The sequence below is a fragment of the Drosophila arizonae genome, chromosome X (genome assembly GCF_054131065.1).
Source record: "Drosophila arizonae isolate 15081-1271.41 chromosome X, UAZ_ARI_1.0, whole genome shotgun sequence".
NCBI classification, from domain to species: Eukaryota; Metazoa; Arthropoda; class Insecta; order Diptera; family Drosophilidae; genus Drosophila; species Drosophila arizonae.
In genome coordinates this window covers 22,690,643-22,710,787 of record NC_142927.1, presented here as the reverse complement: position 1 = coordinate 22,710,787, position 20,145 = coordinate 22,690,643, and the positions used below count along the sequence as shown (strand labels likewise).

Below are 20,145 nucleotides of genomic sequence, written 5' to 3'. Positions count from 1 at the left end.
ATACAAATACACTTGCTAAGAGAAAAGCGACTGTGACTGTGTGCGGACTCTGGCAACGATGTTTATTCATATATACATATGTACATATGTATTGTATATATGTATATGTGTATACATTATATGAAAAACAAAATACATTCATAAGTACACATTTTAAAGCATGTTGCACCAAAAGTGCAAATAAGTATGCTTTATCGATTCCAAGCACACGCACGCAACACATAAACATTCTCAAGTATACATATGTACATGAACACACACACCCACATACATACATGCATATGAATGGCCGTCCATGCTTATACTTAAGCATATCCATATAAATATTCATACAAATTCATATATCCATACACACATTCACGCACACACACACACACACACACACACATACGTATGACAGACTTCTTCTCACAGAAAGAAACTCAATAAGGAGGATAAAAACGAAGTAACGGCACGCGGTCCGCTGAAGCCCAAGCCTCAACTGAGCTCGCCTTGGCGCACTTAATTTTGTTGTTGCTTTTAGCAAGAGGAGGCAAAACAAATGCAGGCAAGAGGAGAGTTACCAGGCTGGCAGACAGAGAGAGAGGGGCTTCGAGTATATTCCTGGTTTGGGCTCCTGCAAAAGTCAACCCTGACCGCTGGTTTGGCAGCCTGGCGAGGCGCATGCACGAACACGCACACATACCTACATATACATATTAATGTATATATAAATACATACATATTTACAATATACATATATTATATACATACGAACACACATACATTTGTAGGCTGGCATACATACGAACTTAGTCAGTTAGTCGGTCATTATAACGGAGCTGCTGTTGCTGTTGCTTTTCATGGTTTTGTTAGTGCGTGCCGAGTGTCCTGTTGCTGGCGCAACAACACCAATAAAAACAACTACCACAATAACTCGTGCAAATGACGGAAATGAAAACACGGCGACGTCTTCTTTGGATCCCGTCGCGTTTTTGGGCTTTTCCCTAACAGCAACAAATATTGGTCTAGTTTTATATGTGGGTGTGTGTACATAGTGGGTTTCTATGTATGTATGCATTTATGTAAGTGTGTGCCTGTATGTGTTTGTGTGGCGTGCATACGAAATGGCCGGTTGCATCTGCAACAGCAACAATAGAGCAAGTCACACAGGATGCTGATGTCATACAGAAATTAAATGATTTATGTGCATGTTTAACAATACATACACACATACACTCATCTGCATATGTATGTCAGAGTCCATGAAAGTGTACATAAACACAGCAAACCATTAAAAATCAAAATTAATGTAAATGACAATTAAATACTTGAATGCAAATAAATCATCATAATAGGAATGAGAATTGGCTGCCAATATATATCGATATACTTATATTGCATACTTCGAGATCGATTGCAATGAAAAAATGTATTAAATAAGGCGATCTAGAAATACTGTTCAGCTTTAAAGACTTCAAGATTTCTGTGTATATACTAAAATACTATACATATATGTACATATACATATATGTACATATGTATGCATTTATATTAAAAGGCATTTTACTTGACGCTGCTTTGGGATCTTTTCCAATCGGTTCAGGACGCGCTTTCTAATCACATATACAGTTGCAGCTGCTAAGGGCACATACCAACGAATTTGCATACGTACATGCAAGCAAGTCGAATGCAAATGCAAATGCACATAAATATTGCTCGTTAAATACTCTGCAAACGTAATTTATATATTTGAAAAAATAAAGGAAACAAAAGAGAAAAGAAAACTAGCTTTAAAACCACTGTGCGGTGACGAAGCATCGACCAATGTGTGTGTGTTTGAGTTTGGGGAGGGAGATGTGGGTTTGGTGAGTTAAGCAAAACGCGAAAGCACAAGCGCCCGCATTCTCTCGGCTGCCTTTCGTGTCCGTATCTTTGTGTGTATGTATGGATGTTTGCGTGCACATGCCTGTATGTGTGTGTGCCTGTGGTGAGCTTAGGCTTGCCTTGGCTAAGGCGAATTGTTGCGTGCGACGCCGACGCGAACAGAGTCCTGCTACTGCTGCTGTCGTTGTTGCTGCTACTCTGCTGCTGCTTTTTGTGAGCTTTTTTCCTTAGTCTGCCTTTGTATGGGTGCACGCAACACTAAAAGTCAATTGACCCGAAACTGTTGTATATGTAAATATGTACATACCTACATACATACATACATATGTACATACATACATACATTCGCTATGTATATGTAAACAACGAATGCAGCACTGCTGGCAGATTTTCATTCTTTTTTTTATATATTTTAAATTCACTTACAGGCACATAGCAAGTACATATGTATGTATGTATGTGTGTGCATGTACTCTCAGAGTTTGTTTTTTTTTTTTGCTTACTTTTTTTTAGATCCGTACAAATCACACACAAAAATCTGTGTTGCCTTTACCAATGTTTTTTTTTGTGTGTTTTGCCTTAACATATGTGCATGTGTGTGTGTGTTTATATGCATGTATGTGTGTACGAAATGTATTTCTTAAACGAATTCAGTACTTTTAGTTGGTGGTCGTTGTTGTTGTAGCAGTTGCTCCCGCTATTATTAGCGCAATGTGAGTACAAAAACAAAAGAAAGCAACAACAACAACAGCAGTCGCCGTTTCGTATTTTGTTTTTGTTTTTTGTTTTGTTCTCTATTGTATTTGATATTCCGCAATTGTTGCTGTTGCCGTTATTTTTGTTGTTTTTGCTGTTGTTGTTGTTGGTGCGCTGTGTCATGCTTTACTTTTCAATCTATTTATGCTTTATTTTTATTTTCATTTTTCTTTCAATTATTTTGCTCACACAATATATCGTTCGCTCTCTCTTTCGCACTCGCCCACTCTTCTTCTTCCGCTCTGTTAAGCTCCCACGCATGAATTCATTAAGCAGCAACGGCATCAGCTGCACCATGCACTCTGCATTTGCCGCTAGTGTCAGCAATTGTCAGCAAAGAGCGTACATTGCTAATTGTTGTAATATGCATATAATTAACTTATGTGCAATTTTCACCTGCAAACTGGCAAAGTGCGGTCTCTCTATCTCGCTCTTTGTTTATTTTGCAAATGCAATTTACATCAAATTCTATGCATAACTGTTGCGACCTCTGCCCTGACTCGACTCGACTCGTATATCAAATTTACATCGGACTAAACTTGATTAAAGTTCCATTTGTTGCGTACACAAACTAAGGCAGTAAAGCTCAGACGGCAAATCGGTTAATAGGTTAATCGGTTAACCGTTTGCATTAAGCAAACAATGAATGCAGTCTGCTGCACAATTGAGTGAATGAAGAAATGAAAAGAATGATTTTAATGTTCAAAACTTGAATTATAATAATTAAAATTTGATAAATCCTTTAAAGATCTTTTCTTTTCTTTGACAATGATAAATCAAATTATTATTTTGTCAATATTACCAATATTTTATTGTGTAGTTACTTTAAGCGATTAATACATTACACATTAATACATTCTGATTGGAGATTCGAATTCTAATTTGTCAAGGCGAACTCCTACATATTTCAATTATATGTACCAAATCGCTAGACAGCTTTATGACATTATTACAATCAACAATCAGCAGAGTTAGTGGATTGGCATATACATATGTATATTATACCTATATATTCATTTATATTTTGATAGTTTGTCAATTATCAGAAACACTTAGTCAGCGCAAAGATCTGGTAGAGCTGATATGGGGACAGCTTTTAGTAAATTAATGGGGACGTTTAAAAAAAAATTGAATTTTTACTAGATAATTCAAGATAGTGCTAACATTTATTGTTTATTGTATATCGAAATCGAGTCTAGGGAATGAATATTGTAAGCTAAGATAGAGAAAGAGAGAGAGAGAGAGAGAGAGAGAGAAAGAGTGCCCTTCTGCTGATATTATATTCTTCATTAATAATGAACAATGACAAATTTAAGTGTGTAAAGACACTCGAATATAGCAAAATATCTATTGTCGATATTTATCGATTTACTAAATATTAATTAACGTATACGTTACTTTTGATTTATGTGAAACATGAAAGGCGTTTAAATATAGAAGATATCGAACAGCGATACTAATCTATTGGCCAAATTACATACCCAAGTTTTCGAGTATTTTATGAACCAAACAGACGCTCGAAATTTATCGATTTACGCCACAAATTTGAAGAACAAAAGTATGAAATAATAAGAATAAGCTCGCCCTGACGTTTTGACATCGAATTCAGCTTCAAGATACCCAGTAATGTGCACTCAGTTTTATAGGCCTACCATACTACAAATACCTTCAATGCCAAGCGGCAATTCGATTCTAATTCCATGACTTTTATTTCAGCTTTAATCAAATTGAATTACAGATTTCGGAGTGCATTTAAAATTTTTGAAAGTTGCTTCGAAGCCACTGATGCAATGTGCAAATGTCTTTATGTACATATGCATGTTTGAACTACGTGCAATTAAAAGCAACAAAATATAAAAATAAAAATAAATAAAAAATCCATTTAGCTAACCGGGTCATCAGCTAGCGTTGATGCGGGCCAGCGATTGTGTGTCGCATTAGCGATTAAAGCCAACGGGAATTATAAAAATGCAGCACACATCGAAATGCATTTTTCTCGAGAGAAAACATACAAACAGAAAGGAAAGAAAGGAAAAATGAAGAAAAGGAAAACCTTGAAGAGATGTCCATGCAAATACACACACACACACACAAACACACACACACACACACACACACACACAAAGAAAGAGAGAAAGAGAGAGGCGCGAGCGCGACCCTGGATGGAGTTTGGAGTCGAGGCTGTACCGCTCAAGGACAACCAGTGAGCTGACTCCTTGCAGCTTGCATCAATTTCTTTTTTTTTTTTTCATTTTTGCTTCCCATCTTCTTTTTTTTTTAATGTTTTGAGTTGTGCTTGACAGCAACAAATAGAAAAAAAAAAGTAGGAGAAAAAAAAAAAACAAAACTAGTGCACAGGCTGCGACGCTGGCAGCGTTAGCGACTGCGCAGCAACAGCGATAACAGCGTCAGCTAAAAAAAGTTATGCCCCATCATCAGCCTCCTGCCAGCAGGAGGCCACCCAGTCAGCTATCCTCCCCAACTTCTATAGCATGAAAATTTTCGTTGTTGCTTTTGCTTGGTGTCCTGTCCCGCACACACATACACATACACACACACACACACACACACACGCATACACCACGTCGCATCACACAAGCACCGTAATTTACGTGCGGCTCTGCTCTCTTTCACAGAAAATCTCTTGCTTGTTTGCACACACGCACGCACACATGCACGAGTATATACTCGTGCACAAATACATAAGCTTTTCGTCTTTATGAATTTTACTGTTATTCTGGAATCTCTCTTGCCCATTGCCTTTGATGTATACAGCATCTACAGTTATTATTATTTTTTTGTTACATTTGTTTGTTATTTGGATTTGATTTTATTTTTAACACACACAAGCACACGGATGAGACGATAGAATTTACAACATTTTTGCATGGTTTATTTGTAGAGATGTTGAATAATTAAATACATACATACATACATATTTATATGTGATGGTATGCTAACTTTAAATGCATACAAACATACATCTATAATTTTACATGGACATACATACATGTACTTATATACATATATAAATATGTACGTATGTATGAAATGGGCACACTGTTATTTCTCACTCGTTGCACTTTTTGGCGTATGTGGTTTGGGGCGGGGGCGCGTGTATCTTTCAGCTTTTATGTTCTGCCATTTGGCCAATTGGAAAATCGAAATGGAAAAGGAATGCAAAAAACAACTAGCACCGCGGTCATTGAGCCGATTTTTTTTTGTTTTTGTTATTATGATTTTTCTTTTAAATATGTACGTTGAGTTGTTCCTCATTTACATACATGTACTTATGTGGGATCAAAAAAAAAAAAAAAAAAACAAAAAATACGTTTTCATACACACACGCACATCAGAGCACGTCTTAGTTCAGTCATATTGGAATTATACATATGTACTTCGCAGTATGTATGCATACGTGTGTGTGTGTTTCCAATTGGCGTTTGTTGCTAGTCCGTTCGTTGCTCAGCTTTGAGGCTGCTGAGAATTTGGTGCTTGCTGAGCCGTCGCAGCAGCAGCGTTTGGCGTCGCCCCCTCTATGTAGATATGTATGTTGTGTGTGTGGGCTTTATTAATAACGCACAATTTCAGAAGAAAAAAAAAAAACAACAAAAAAAAAACATTTTTCTTGCAATTTACCTTTTCAATATTATTGCTACACTTTTTTGTTCACACAACGACGCAGACGCACGATAAATTGATTCGAAGCAAATTTCTAACGCGCTCCCGCATACACGTCCGGCTGAAGTTTCAACGCAAAAGTAGTGCTGCAGAAACAGTCGAAGCCACTATCGATATTGAAGATGAGGTCGATTTTAATTCGATAATAGTCCGCACCGATAACTAATCGATTTCTGAAAGCTCAACTGTAATACAGCCTTACATTCTGCACCAACACATTCATCAACCACTTTATTTCATTTCTTAAAAACAGAAATGAATTGAATAGCAAATGAGTAAAATGGTATTTTATATTAACAGTAACAGTTGTTGCCGTGCAGTACGTTAGAAAGCGCAATGCTGAGAGGGGTAATTCGTAACGCATACGAATCAACAACGTAATGCATATTGTTGCGACGTAAGCGCAATTGGGAGCAACATGTGTGTGCAAAAGTGAGTCTATGCAACCTGGCGACGCAATGTAAACAGAATGTTATGTTATGTTATCGGCATGCAAACTGTTAAGTCGAACTCGTTCACAACAGAGCGACACAGTGGCAAAGTGATGATGTTTACGGCGAATGGGGGGTGAGAAAAACGCACAAAGTCAGAGCAGAAAGCAGAGTGGGAGAGAAGGTAACAAAATTACAAAGTTAAAATTCGTATGTTAAACAACAAAAGTATATTTCGCGATTGTGTTAAAATTTAGTCGTTTATTGCCTTCGCCAACGCACAGTTCAAATTTAGTGGAAATATACATAGAAATATATATAAATATATATGCATATATATTTATATATATAAATACATATACCCGTTGCATATCCCTGCCCAAACGCACACAAAGCAGCAGCAACAACAACAATAGCAGCAACAACAACAGCTAAAACAACAATAACAGCTACAAATTGACCATGAACAACGGATTCAGCACCGGCGAGGAGGACTCGCGCGGTGGCCTCACGGACCAAACATGCTGCCTGATCGACGACATGGAAAGGTGCCGAAATCAGGCCGGCTACGCCAGCTACAGCAAACGGATACAGAAGACGGTGGCCCAGAAGCGCCTCAAGCTGAGCAGCGATCCCAGTGCGCAGCACATTTACATCTGCGACTATCACAAGGAGCGCATCCAATCGGTGCGGACGAAGCGACGACGCAAGGACAGCGAGGACGATAGCAACGAAACGGACACCGATTTGCCAAACTTTCCCGATCTCTATCAGCTGAATCTGTCCGCGCTGCGTCGCTACAAGCGCCACTTCAAGGTGCAGACGCGGCAGGGCATGAAGCGGGCCCAATTAGCGGATGTGAGTGCGATCGATCAAAAGCAATATATAATACTAATTAAAAGAAAAACTGTATTTATTGCAAATATTAAACAATGCCCATTGCTCATTTCAGACCATCATGAAGCACTTCAAGACAATACCCATCAAGGAGGAGTCGGAGATCATTACGTACTTTGTGTATATGGTTAAAATGGGATCCAATAAATTGGATCAGAAGAATGGCATTGGCAATGATACCACCTGAACGCAACTCTGTCGGCTGCCGCGGTATCGCTATCGCCCTCGTTATCGTTATCGCTATCGTTATTAACCGGCTGCTGATTAACAGCGCTAGCTATCCCCTTCACACTCCCACTCACAGACACACAGACAGTCACACTAGCTATGCGTACAGTGAAATCGAATTAGGCGCAATTGTTATTAAAACTAGGTTTTCCTTTTTTTGCGCATCATTATGATTAATATTATTATTATTACGAAGATTATTTTTTCAAATTTGTTTCCAAAATATGGTTACTTTTATACACAGAAGTGTTGGGCATGAGATTTATGCCGCCCAGGGCCGGCCCTGTTTATTGAGTAGGAATAAATGCCACATTATTTGGATGATTTAGAGCAAAGTAAAAAATTTCAATTTTTATAAAGAACTTTCAAACTATTTTTCAAAATTATGCTGTTAAGTTAAAAGCAATATGCAATTATTTTGCGACCCTTTAGCTTCACTGTACCTTGTTAGCTGCGCCTGACCCAAATATCCCCTGCCTAAGCACTGATACACACATACACTCACACACAGGAACAACAAAACACTGCTGGTGCTCCCAAAATAGTATAAACGAAAACTGTTGCAATGGAAAAAAAAAGAAAAACTTTGAATAGTAATAGTAGCGTTTGTTGTTAATAGCTCATTATACAGAAAGAAAAGAAAATCATACAAATTTTACATAGTTGTTAATGCTATGTATATATGCATATGTATATAGATATATATATATATATGAAGGATGACCCAGTTTTGGGGCCAAACGCAACTAATACATTTACCTAAGCCTTTCATTACATGCTGTTTGTCAACAATTTAGCCAAAAGCAATCAAATAAAATTCTAAATCTGCCAACGTGAAATGTAAATGAATAATAAGAACAACAATCAAGTACTTCAGAACATTCTACGTAAAAATTACAAAATCGTAAAGAAAAGCAAAAAAAAAAAAAAAAAAGAAAAAAAAAGTCGAAGAGAAAAGCTAAGCAGAATACCTGTTTATTAATATACAATTATTAAAATAATTATAACTAAATTGTAAATGTAATTTTAACATATTGAATTTTAAGAACTAATTTCTAATGTAAAAAAAAAAAAAAAAAACTGAAACTGAAACTAAAAACATTTTGAATTTTGATCAAAATCTGCCGTCTTCGGCTCTATGCTCGTTCGCTCGCTCGCAAAAAAAAAAAAAAAAAAAATCAGAAAATAAAAATTGAAAAACCCTTGCAGAAGTGTTATATACACATATATTCTACCAAATGCAGATATAGTTATAGATTATATAGAAGTAGTTTGATCTCTTCGGCTGTTGTTCCCTAAGAGCCTTAAAACTGCCTGACTATTTGGTAAATACTTATAAACGAGATTGGTTATACGTTAATTATCATCTGCAAGGGTCTAAACAAATGTGCGTGTGGCAATAAAAAGCAAAATGTTTTTCATTTCATTTACAAATTGAAAGCACTTCTCGTTTTATTCGGGTAGCAATTAATAATAATGAACCTTAGTAGAAAATATACATGAGAATATTGTTTTAAAAAAATGAAACGTGTATTTTACTTACTACTGGAATATAATTGTAAGGAACAAACGAGTATACTATAAATTCAGAATGAATAGAAAAAAATGAAAGGGAAATAAATGGAAATGAAGGGTTCGCCATGCCATTCAATTGAATGCGCGGGTTTTTGAACTCATATCTTTTTAATCGATATTTATTTCGTTCTGAAACATAATTCTGAGTAATCGATGATAGTGTGTTATTTGAGTAACTCACGGAATGTAAACACTCGTTGATTGGCACCACTGGTATTTGTTATTTAAACAATTATCGATATTTTAGTCGATAAGCTCTCACACCTCTAGCTTAGTTCATTTTTTGTGGTGGTTAACATACAAATGTGCTGCGTGCTGAGTTTTAACTGGTGTCAAGCGTATTCATATTTAATATCTAAATTGCTCCGACGCAGTAGAGTCTATTAGGCAACTGGATCGTATCTTAATTGTCTTGGCGGACCGTCGCAACGCCAAGAAAGAGGGACTCGGCACACAGATTAACCAACGCTACATACAAAGACCCACACACACACGAAGAAGCGTGCGTGCTAGTGTGTGTGTGTCGACGTACGTGTGTATGTTTCAGTGTATTTGTATGTGTCAGTGCGTGCTGCTGTCGTCGTTGTCGCTGCTAAGAGGAAGCAGAATCAGCAGCAGAAGTCAAAGGCCGTCGGTGGACTCGAAAAAGGAGTCCAAAAAGTTTTAGGGAATCGCAAACGACTCGACGGAATGCCGCACCAATAATATAATTGCAATAATCGTATCAACAATAACAACAAACACAACAACAATAGCCAGCGATCGATCCCGTGCCCACCATCCCACAACCCACACATAGACACACAGAATGCAGCAACAAGAATCCGGGGGCGAGGAGAGCTGGTTCGAGGAGCAATGCCATCGAGAAATCACCGGCCAGAATGATGAATACGAGCGCGAGTTTGTGCGTCAGAGCGATAACAATTTGAGCACCGTCTGGGGCGCATTCCAGGACTCGGCCACTGCAGTGGCGCAGCTCTATCGCGGTAAGTGGCCCCAAGCGTCCAGTGCATCCTTGTGGTAAAGTTCTGTTCCCTCTTCGCCTCTCCGAGTCAATTTTGTTTATGATAGACTCTGCTACATTTCTATTCGACGTATAATATCACATGCATACACATATATACACATGCATGTACACATCCGTGTGTGTGGGTGTGTGTGTGTGTGCATAAAAATAGTTTGGATGAGCATATTAATAGCGACCGTGCAGCCTGCCTGTCAGGCAACAACAATAATAATAACAACAACAACAAGTGCATGTATACAACAGGCCCGGCTTTTAAGCTCTAGCCCAACGCTTGTGTATGTGTTTGAAAGTTTGTTGGTGGCGCTGCTGCTGCTGCTCTTGCAGGCATCATTCACACGCCTTAAAATTCTCCACATTTTCTATTCTCCCCATATTCGTTTGCAATCTACGCATTATCAAACTGCAGCAAAAGGGCCTGCAATGCAATAGATGTGTGTCTCTGTCATGAGTTCGGTTTTTGATGTTCCTCTTTGAATGTAGGAAAGAAAAAAGAAAAAAAAACACGAACGAGGGGAAAGCAGAAACGTAATAACATTTGCGCTGCGCAGCGCAGAGCAACAAAAAACATCATTTGATTATCCTTAGGAATTGACATGATACTCTCTAGATTTTCCATTTATTTATTATTATTTTTGTTTAACATAGCTAAATGTTTTTTGTAAAGTATCTCTTTGCATGAGTATGTATATACATATATGTACATATGTATGTACATATATGTGTGTGTATGCATAAATATAGTGCGTCATTTACGAAAAAAAAAAGTAGCATTTGACAAACAGCTGTTTTGACAATCGATGCTGAGAGTGGAAGCTGATGCTGCGGCTGCTGACGTCGCAGTCGCCGCCTCCGCCCTAGCGGCATATGTATATGTATATGTATTTGCCTCTTCTCTTCACTCTCATTTTTTTGTTATTATTGTTATTGTTGTAGCTGCTGCTGCTAGTTGAACCCAAACGTTTCTAATGCTCCTTATTTCCGTTTCTTTTGATTGCAATACATATGTATATGTATATGTATATGTATATATAATCTGGTTTCTACTGCTATCTCGCTTGCACTCGCTCACTTGCCCGCCGCATTGTCGTCATTTGCTATTGCCGTATGCACTGCGGATCAATAACGGCAAGTTGCTTTTTGGTCCTTTTCCCTGTGCCTTTTGTACATGCAGCAGCAGCAGCAGGTGCTGTCCATTGCACAGAGAGTGAGATAGATAGAGTGAGACAAGAGAACAATTTCCCTAGGCGATCTTTCAGTCTGGATATTTATTCATTCTCGCTGTTATTTGATATAGAATAAATAACCAACTGATCTAAACGAAAACAATTAAAAAACTGAATAGCTTGCAAATTTACAAGCCATTGTTTATATATGAATATAAGCATAGATAGTATGGTATATATATATATGATGTTTGATATATAAACAACTGAACTAATTGTGCATAAAAAAAAAATTAATACTTTGATTTTTTGTTGGTATTTTTGGAGAATCAATGCCTAAAAAATACTTAAGAATTTATAATAAACAGAAAATATTATTTTAATGGATTTAAATTACTGAGGAAGTAATGAAACTATTTAGAGCATAAAATAATTATAATAGTCGATTTTACTATTTATTTAGTTTATTAAATATAATACGCATTAATTGAAAATATATTAGGCTATGAGATTTTAATTATTGTAGAAATTAATTAAACAATTTAGAGCATGTGGAATGATGAATTTAATATTAATAATAGCATTACCTACTCAATAATAATGCAGTTTCCTGGGTTCATTTTGTTTTTATTATCTGCAGAGCGCTCTTCCAACACATTTTCTTCAGAGACTGGGGCACTGTGGCTGCCTTTTCAGACCGCAGCTGGCACTGTGACAACACTCTACAAAGGTGAGCAGCGAACCTACCGACTGACGACTGATTTGGCTGCTGCCCTCCCAGGCTTGCATATAATATAATAATATATGTATATATTCTAGAATCATGTGATGGTCTCAAACGCACCAGCGACGCTGCCATACAATGCGGCTACCAAAGACGCACACGCGAATTGGCCGATTGGGCGCGCAGCAAAAAACGACGCATGATAAGGCGAGAGGATCTGCTGGCGTATTTAGCCGGAAAGCCGCTGCCAACACAACCAACGAATCCACATGCCAATCGTCGGTGAGTCCGACATCTAGGGCCGCCGAGCACATCCATTGAACTAATTTTTACTCTCACTCTCCCTCTCTCTCTCTCCCTTACTCTGGCTGTCTCTATCGCACAGGTCGCCTAAGCCAGAGCACCATCAATGTGGTGGACTGCATCACCATCAAGTGAACAGTAGCAGCAATAGCGTCACTGGCCCGGCGATAGGCTTTGCCAGCAACGGACTGAACATGATGCCACCCACCGTCGGCGGACAGCCAACGCATTTGCTTAGCGCCGCCGGTGCTCAGGCCTCAGTGGGCTCCACTGGCGGCATCGGAGATGATCTGCACACCTTCAAGGAGGCCTTGGTTTTGCGTCCACGGTAATTATTTCCAAATATGTTGAATAGAGGCGTGCCCAGACTGTAGAAGAAGCCTGCAGTTTGTCATGCATCAATATAGATTACTTTCCAAGTATATAATCACTTGTATAATGAAGAGAGCATTGCTTATCAATTATTTTATATAATATTTTTATATTATTTATTAATTTTATACGCTTTGCCAACTAGTTAATAGTTGATTATTTTATATACTACTATTTAAACATATTCTAGATTGAATAGCTTAGCCTAGCCTAGATTGCTCGTTTTTAGTGGTTTGTATTAGGTGAATTCTATCCTAGATTGAATTAGAATACATCTTCAAATCTCATATTAATTTGTATACCAAATTATGAGAACCGATCTTATTTAAATCCATTGAAAATAAGTAGAGTTAAATGATTAGTGAGAGGGGAGGATTTGACCGACTCTGTAATGTTTACATGTACATATATATATATATATATATGGATATATGTATATTTATATGATATCAATTTTTCTACCTGCTCACAAAAGTTTATTAAGGTTTGATTGAACTTATCGGAAAATAGCCGAACTACAATGATATCGTTAAAAATCTATAGTACATGATACTAGCATACATTTATATATATATATATATATATATTATATATCTTTATGGTATCAATTTCTCTGCCTGCATTCGAGCATTTAGACAGACTTAATTATTATTTATATACTCGCTCATGAAGTTAAAAGGAGTATATTGGCTTTGTGAAATGTTCGCCCGTCTGTCATACTACAGACTTGATACTTTGAAGCCATACACCACTGTAGCTTCGCTCTATGAGATGTTAAATCCGAAATTATTATAGTTCGTATAGAACGTACAGAATATAGATTTTTTCAGGTGTTACGTGGTATTGAATTTTGAAATGTGAAAGCCACAAATATATAAATTCTTCACAGTTTTAGGGGCAGATCCATTAAATTGTGCAACTCTTGATGTTCCGATTCTTTATAGATAGGTAACACTATTCTGTATGGATCATCAGCCATGTGGCACATCAGGCTATATGGGGGTTATTACCATAGAGCTCGAGCTAAAGTTAACTTATTATAGACCTTTGCTTGAACAGTATAGACCTTCCCGAGCAGTATTTAACTCTTTTCGAAGTGTGAATGAGTGTTATGAAGTCGGGAGTGCACGATTGTAACATTCTTACTCATTTTTCTTTTTAGTATGAATGACCTGTGACTCATATATTTGTTTTTATATGCACAGTATTTCCTATAGATACGATCATCAATCCAGATGCAGCTTGAGTTAGGCTTGAGGTGAAAAGTGGATTTAATTTGCGCTTGATGATTCATTAGCTTATAAATATGAGAATATACATACATACATATATAAATACATATTATATTAGTATACTAATTGCATTTGCCTTCTCTTTCTCCACAGAGGACCGGAGCTATTTGCATTTGTTGCCAACGAAATCGCGCGCCATTGCAAGCGTCCCGGCAGTCCCATCGATGACAAAATGGACATTTGCCACTACACCAGTAAACGTCAGCGCTTTATGTAATCAGCATCCAGCGTCATTCAGCGCCACACACACACATATATATATATATAGACAAAACCACACACACACTCCCACACACACATGGATTGACCCACGCTTGTACACACCGAAAAATGAAATGCAACAACACAAGTCAGGGGAGTTGGGGAGAACAGATAACTGTTGATGGTAGCAGTTACCGTTACACACAGTGTGTGCACATGAGTTTGTGTGTAATAAATGTATGTGCGTGATGTGGGTGTGTGTGTGTGGCAGTTAGCCGCGAAATAGGATAAATAGTTTCAGTACTATTATAATGTTAAATTTTGTTTATATTTATGCCGTAAATTTCTTGTTACTGCGTTTAGCTGCCACAAGCACTACAGACACAGATACACACACACATACACAAATGCATGCACACACTCATACACAGACACAGAGCAGCATAAGTTAGCTTTAGTTTATGATTAAGCATAAAACGCTTTTGTTGTACATTTTTCAAGTCAAGAGGTGGTCCAAAAAACATAGCGAAAATATTATGTTAACACACATACACACACACACACGGGAGTTATATGTAGCGTAGTATAACACATACATACGCGCACACACACAATCACATACTGTTCAAAGCCAAAAATTGTATATATAAGTTGTTGTAATTGTATATATAAGGCAGACGAATAGAACGCATAAAACATTTTCAAAGGGCAACCTTATGTATGTACGTACTACAATTATCGCTATTTATTTATTTGTGTGTGTGTATAAATCATCTGAATAATACAATTCGCAACACGATCGTAACGCTTCCCCAAAACTCTGAGCACCCAAAAATCCACTAAAAGGCCAGCTGAAAAAATACAACAAAAGCAAACAAAATTCAAATTAAAAATTATTAACATTTAGACGAGACGATAATCCGATGATGGTACGATGTTTGATCTTGGCGGCAAATTGACCGCATTGTGTAGTTAGCCAGATAAAATACATCTATATTTATTCGTATAGAGCCCGCCACATGCATCTATGTATATGAGTAATGAGAAAACGATGATGAACTTGAGTGTATGTAAAAAAAAAAAAAAAAAAAAAAAAAAAAAAAAAAACAAGAAACGAGAACAGAAGGAAAACATGAACATAGAAAAACACGTACTAAAATTTCATGTATTAAAAGAAGTCCTATGCAAATATTTGAGTTGTAATAAATTTAACAAATATGCTTAACAATTATACCTTAAAAAAAAAAAAAAGAAAAAAAAAAAAACAAAACATAAGTACGAAAAAAAATTATAAATAAATAAAAGCAATTAAAATGAGAAAAATTATTATACAAGATTAAGAAGAAACCCACTATAAGTTAAATAAAAACTTAAAAATTAAAAAAAAAACCTTGATATACTTTTATTTTTTGTTGGTTTATACAAATGTTTGGTTTATATATATATAAATAAAATAGTTGCTAAAAAAAAACTATAGTTTTAAGAAGATATGAGCAAAAATAGTAAATTGCTTAAAAATTACTATAAGTTATAATTGACAAATAATTTAAATATTTTTTCATATATATTTTAATTATTTCGCTTTTTTTACAATTTAAAGGGCATAAAGATGGGTTGAACAGAAAGAGATAGCTAGATCGTCCAATTGGGCAACGTTCGTGCCAATTGGACTTTCCAATTGGAAAGTACTTTTTACACATGGGAAATTTAGTTGAAAAGAAAAACTCAAGAGTTTGTACATTGAAATTCATTGCTATTTTTTATTTTCATATTCATTATATATATTTTTATTTTTTGTATATTTATATTAATAGATGTGTACATATATTTTTTATTATTTTATAAACTGCACAGCTGGCAATTAATTACATGTACATTAATTCGGGGGGAATTAATTAACTAATACAAAACAAGACGATTGCAACGTAGCGAGGCTGTCAAACTGTGCAGCAGGCCCACTGGTGGCCCCGCGAGCAGTGGCTGTCCAACTGTAACAGAACTGCAAGCTTAAATGTGTTTTTGTTTTTCTTTTTTTTTTCTCTCTCTCTCTCTTCATCGATTAACAGAATATAAGATTTGCATTACGGAAATAGTACAACTGTGCCAGTTACAGCTATATATATATATATATGTATATATAAATATTATTTGAACAGAATTTATTAAATCGCATCTAGTATTTTATCAACAGCAACAAAATAAACGCAGCAACAGTTTGAAATGCTGCGCAGCAAAACACAATTTAATTTGATTTTTGTTTATGTTCGTTCTTTGTTTTGTTTTGTTTTTTTCTTAACTAGAGCTATCAACAAAATTGTTAAAAAGATTTTCTGCATTTTTTGTTTGTTGCAATTTCTAGCACACTTAAATAAATTGAGTTATAATTGTTATTTTTTTTCTTTCTTCATTGTAATTCTATTTTTCATTTCATTTTAGACGTGTGATTGTTTGCGTGGTAGTATGTGTGTGTGTAAAACAATGTGAAAAATAAAATTTGTAAAGAAATTTATAATCGACTGTTTAACGATAACGATAACGATACTTTTTTTGTTTTGTTTTTTGAACTAATTACAATGCCTTGCCCTAAACGGAATGTTTTAGTGCTACATTTCCAAGTCGAACACAAACTGTTCTCTCCCATTCTTTCTCCATCTCCCTCTCTCTTTTATATATATGTGTGTGTGGGTGTTTCATGCCACTCTCTGTTCATGCTTTACATTCCTCAAAAGAAACACTTAAGTTGAAATACCTTGAAAGTCGTACGTTGGAACATATATATGTATATATATATGTGAGTATATATGTGTACATATATATTATATATATAAAATGTAATGCGAACCTATATATATGTATATATCGTGCTCATTATGTCGATGAACAAAACGATTTATAAATTTAACGTTAACGGACTTAATTCTGTTATATATATATACACATATATATCAAATCGTAATAGTGGGTTTAAGTTGTGTGTATGTGTGTGTGTATTTCCGTGCGTGCGTGTGTATGGGTGTGCAAAAAAAAAAGAAGACGAAGAAGCATTTAAGAGCCTTTACACAAAACCGGTGCGTGACGCATTGCGCTGGTCCCAGCCTAAAACTGAACCCAATTGGCATTTGCCGAATTCTGTTGACCTTGATTGCCGCTGGAAAGAAGAGGAGAGTAATGAAATAGCTGAATGCAATTTGGGTGTATCATGGTGCTGGCAGCTTACCCAGCGGATGCGTAATCGGTCCATTCCGTTCCGGCGCCGCCGCCGCCGCTCGTCCTGTGTGCCGGCGACGCGGCCGGACTCTGGCGCAGTGTCGCTGCAGCCGGCGCAGCCGGCGGTGGTGCGATCTTGGCTAAGCCACCAGGTGGCGGTGGCAGCACACCACCAGTACTCTTGCCCTTGCCAGTACGCGAGCTGCCCTCCGAGCCATCCTTTTTCTGTAAGTAAAGCAAAGCAAGTGGAGATTGGGTCAGATATGAGTGAACTTAATATTTGATCATAAATATCGGTAGCAGAAGGTCAAATATAATATAGATTATACTGAGAAATCACTATTATATTCTATTAAACACTTAACACTTATTACTATATATGAAGAAGAAGATCCGAAGATCAGAAAGTCAAGTGTTGAAAGTGTTATAGATATTATAATACAAGATATATAGCTACAAGATAAACGAGAACAGTTAAACTCAACCTACATATATCTCCAATAATTTCGGATGTATGATACTATAAATGGATCAATCAGAATAAGAATTTGCAGCATTTAAAATTCAAAATTTGCTTCTCTGCAAAGATATACGATGACCACGACATTCATTCATATGCTTGGATGAAATACATACATATATCCCAATTCTTACATTATTGCCATTCTTAACAACTGTATTGGGAAGACATTCAGCCATCCAATAGCTTCATTTATATACAATATTATCGTTTTTTTTTTTTGAAGGTTGTAAAGCACTAACTAAAAAGTTGAGTGCGTGATCTCGTCTTGTCGGTTAGTCAAAAATTTTACTGAGCTGCTATCTATCTATTCATTCATCTATGCAGTATCCTCATATATTATCGCCGTTTCTCAAAGCAGCTATAAATATCGGATAAGTATCTCAAATTCATCCAACTAAAGAGCTGATTACGCGGTATTTGCTAGTCGGCTACACATATAAGTCGAACATTTTGCATAGCATTTTTAGTGGTGATTCATGTGATTCTTCAAATCACTTACCGTTATCCGCATGTTGATTTTAATGGTCTCGCCCTCCTTGAAGCCCAGATCCAGCTCCTGTTTGGGTTCGGTTTTCTCCTTTTCGATTTGCTCCTGATTTTTTACCCATTTGAAGTGATCCTGTAACGCCACATTCAAATCGAACGAATCGGAACGATCACCAAAGCCCAAACCCAAGAACGCCGATCGACCATTGTCGTCCTGGACGCGTATAACAAAGTAGCGTGAGCTGTCCGAGACCGCTTCGATGGCTACGCCGGGATATGTATCGATGGGGCAATTGGCAAACAGAGCGCCGCTCGTCTTATCCTCCAGCTTCAGTATGCAGGCGGTGCCCTTGGCCACCAAGCGCATTCGTCCGGTCCAGGTGGGCTCTTTGAGGTTCCAGTCCGCTGCTCTGTGGGTTTGAAGAGTTTTTTTTTTTGTTTTTATTTTTTTACTTTTTATTTTGCCTCGTTCCGTTAATAAACATTGTTTACTTGAATGGCATGTGCATCTATATGTATGTATGCATGTGTGCATGTATGTATTTTGTATTTTGTATGTTTCAGCTTAGTGAACGCTTTAAGCGAAAACAAAGAAAGTCAACAAAAGTAACAACAAAAACAATTATACATATACAAAAGCTTTGGCCACATACACACGCACACACATCTGCATACATACATATAGATAGACGAGCGCGCACGCAAATGCATATACATACAAACATTTCACTTGCAAGTGAAATGTACAGCAATTAAGAGAAACTGCAAACTGGCCGCTCAAATAAAAAAAAAAAAAAAAACACACACACAACTGCATACAAAAACAACAAATTAAAAAAATAAAAAAATCAATTGATATTGAACTTCAAAGGAGGCACCAGCAATCAACAACAATAGTCAATGGTTTTTCTTAACCTTGGCTATATTGCTTTTGCTGTGTCTCTTTGCCACATATTTCAATCTCTTTTCCGTGCCTTGCGCATTTTTAACATAATTTATGCATTTCTCACGCGCGCATACACAGCCACAAACAATATGTATACACGGTGTGCGTATGTGTGGTATGTGGGGGCGTCTCTGCATGAAATCACGAAACTTTCAATTGCACCAGAGAACATAGCAACAACAACTAAGCAAAATTTTGTGTTTTTTTCTTGCAGCAGAATTTCTTGTATAGTAGATGATATCTCACCTGTATCCTCTGTTGCTAGCGCGTGGCGGTATTTTATATATAAATACCTCGGGCTTTACAATCAGCACACTTTCATACTCCATGTTTTATTATTATTTTTGAATTAATACTATTGTTTATTATCCTGCCTACGAGTTCCGTTTATAACTTTAAGCTTACAACTACATATACTGTGGAGCTGTCAAACAATCGATGCCAAATATCGATAATGGGGCTAATCG

General features: G+C 36.7%; 4 protein-coding genes across 4 annotated transcripts in view; 2 read left to right on the top strand and 2 right to left on the bottom strand.

Annotated features, from left to right (window-relative positions):
- Window positions 1–6,420, bottom strand: part of CanA-14F (Calcineurin A at 14F) — a 31,962-nt gene extending 25,542 nt beyond the window's left edge. The window contains exon 1 of the mRNA XM_089474171.1: window positions 6,262–6,420. The gene's annotated coding sequence lies outside the window, so the exon portion shown is untranslated. The remainder of the gene's footprint in view (window positions 1–6,261) is intronic.
- A 343-nt stretch (window positions 6,421–6,763) lies between these two features.
- Window positions 6,764–9,386, top strand: Sap30 (SIN3-associated polypeptide 30). Its single transcript, XM_089474185.1, has 3 exons — window positions 6,764–6,918; window positions 6,992–7,592; window positions 7,687–9,386. Exons 2-3 carry the CDS (start codon window positions 7,197–7,199, stop codon window positions 7,816–7,818), a joined length of 528 nt encoding a protein of 175 aa, XP_089330311.1. The 5' UTR covers window positions 6,764–6,918; window positions 6,992–7,196; the 3' UTR covers window positions 7,819–9,386.
- Window positions 9,387–9,674: 288 nt separating this feature from the next.
- LOC108618298 (uncharacterized) lies at window positions 9,675–14,683 on the top strand. The gene is made up of 5 exons (XM_018014272.2): window positions 9,675–10,420; window positions 12,265–12,354; window positions 12,444–12,630; window positions 12,734–12,979; window positions 14,409–14,683. Exons 1-5 carry the CDS (start codon window positions 10,243–10,245, stop codon window positions 14,530–14,532), a joined length of 825 nt encoding a protein of 274 aa, XP_017869761.1. The 5' UTR covers window positions 9,675–10,242; the 3' UTR covers window positions 14,533–14,683.
- A 904-nt stretch (window positions 14,684–15,587) lies between these two features.
- LOC108618299 (NECAP-like protein CG9132) lies at window positions 15,588–20,126 on the bottom strand. Its single transcript, XM_018014273.2, has 4 exons — window positions 19,925–20,126; window positions 18,746–19,142; window positions 17,734–17,948; window positions 15,588–17,664 (listed from the first exon to the last, which is right to left on the bottom strand). The coding sequence occupies exons 1-4, from the start codon at window positions 20,005–20,007 to the stop codon at window positions 17,613–17,615; spliced, it is 747 nt and encodes a 248-aa protein (XP_017869762.1). The 5' UTR covers window positions 20,008–20,126; the 3' UTR covers window positions 15,588–17,612.
- Window positions 20,127–20,145: the final 19 nt, after the last annotated feature.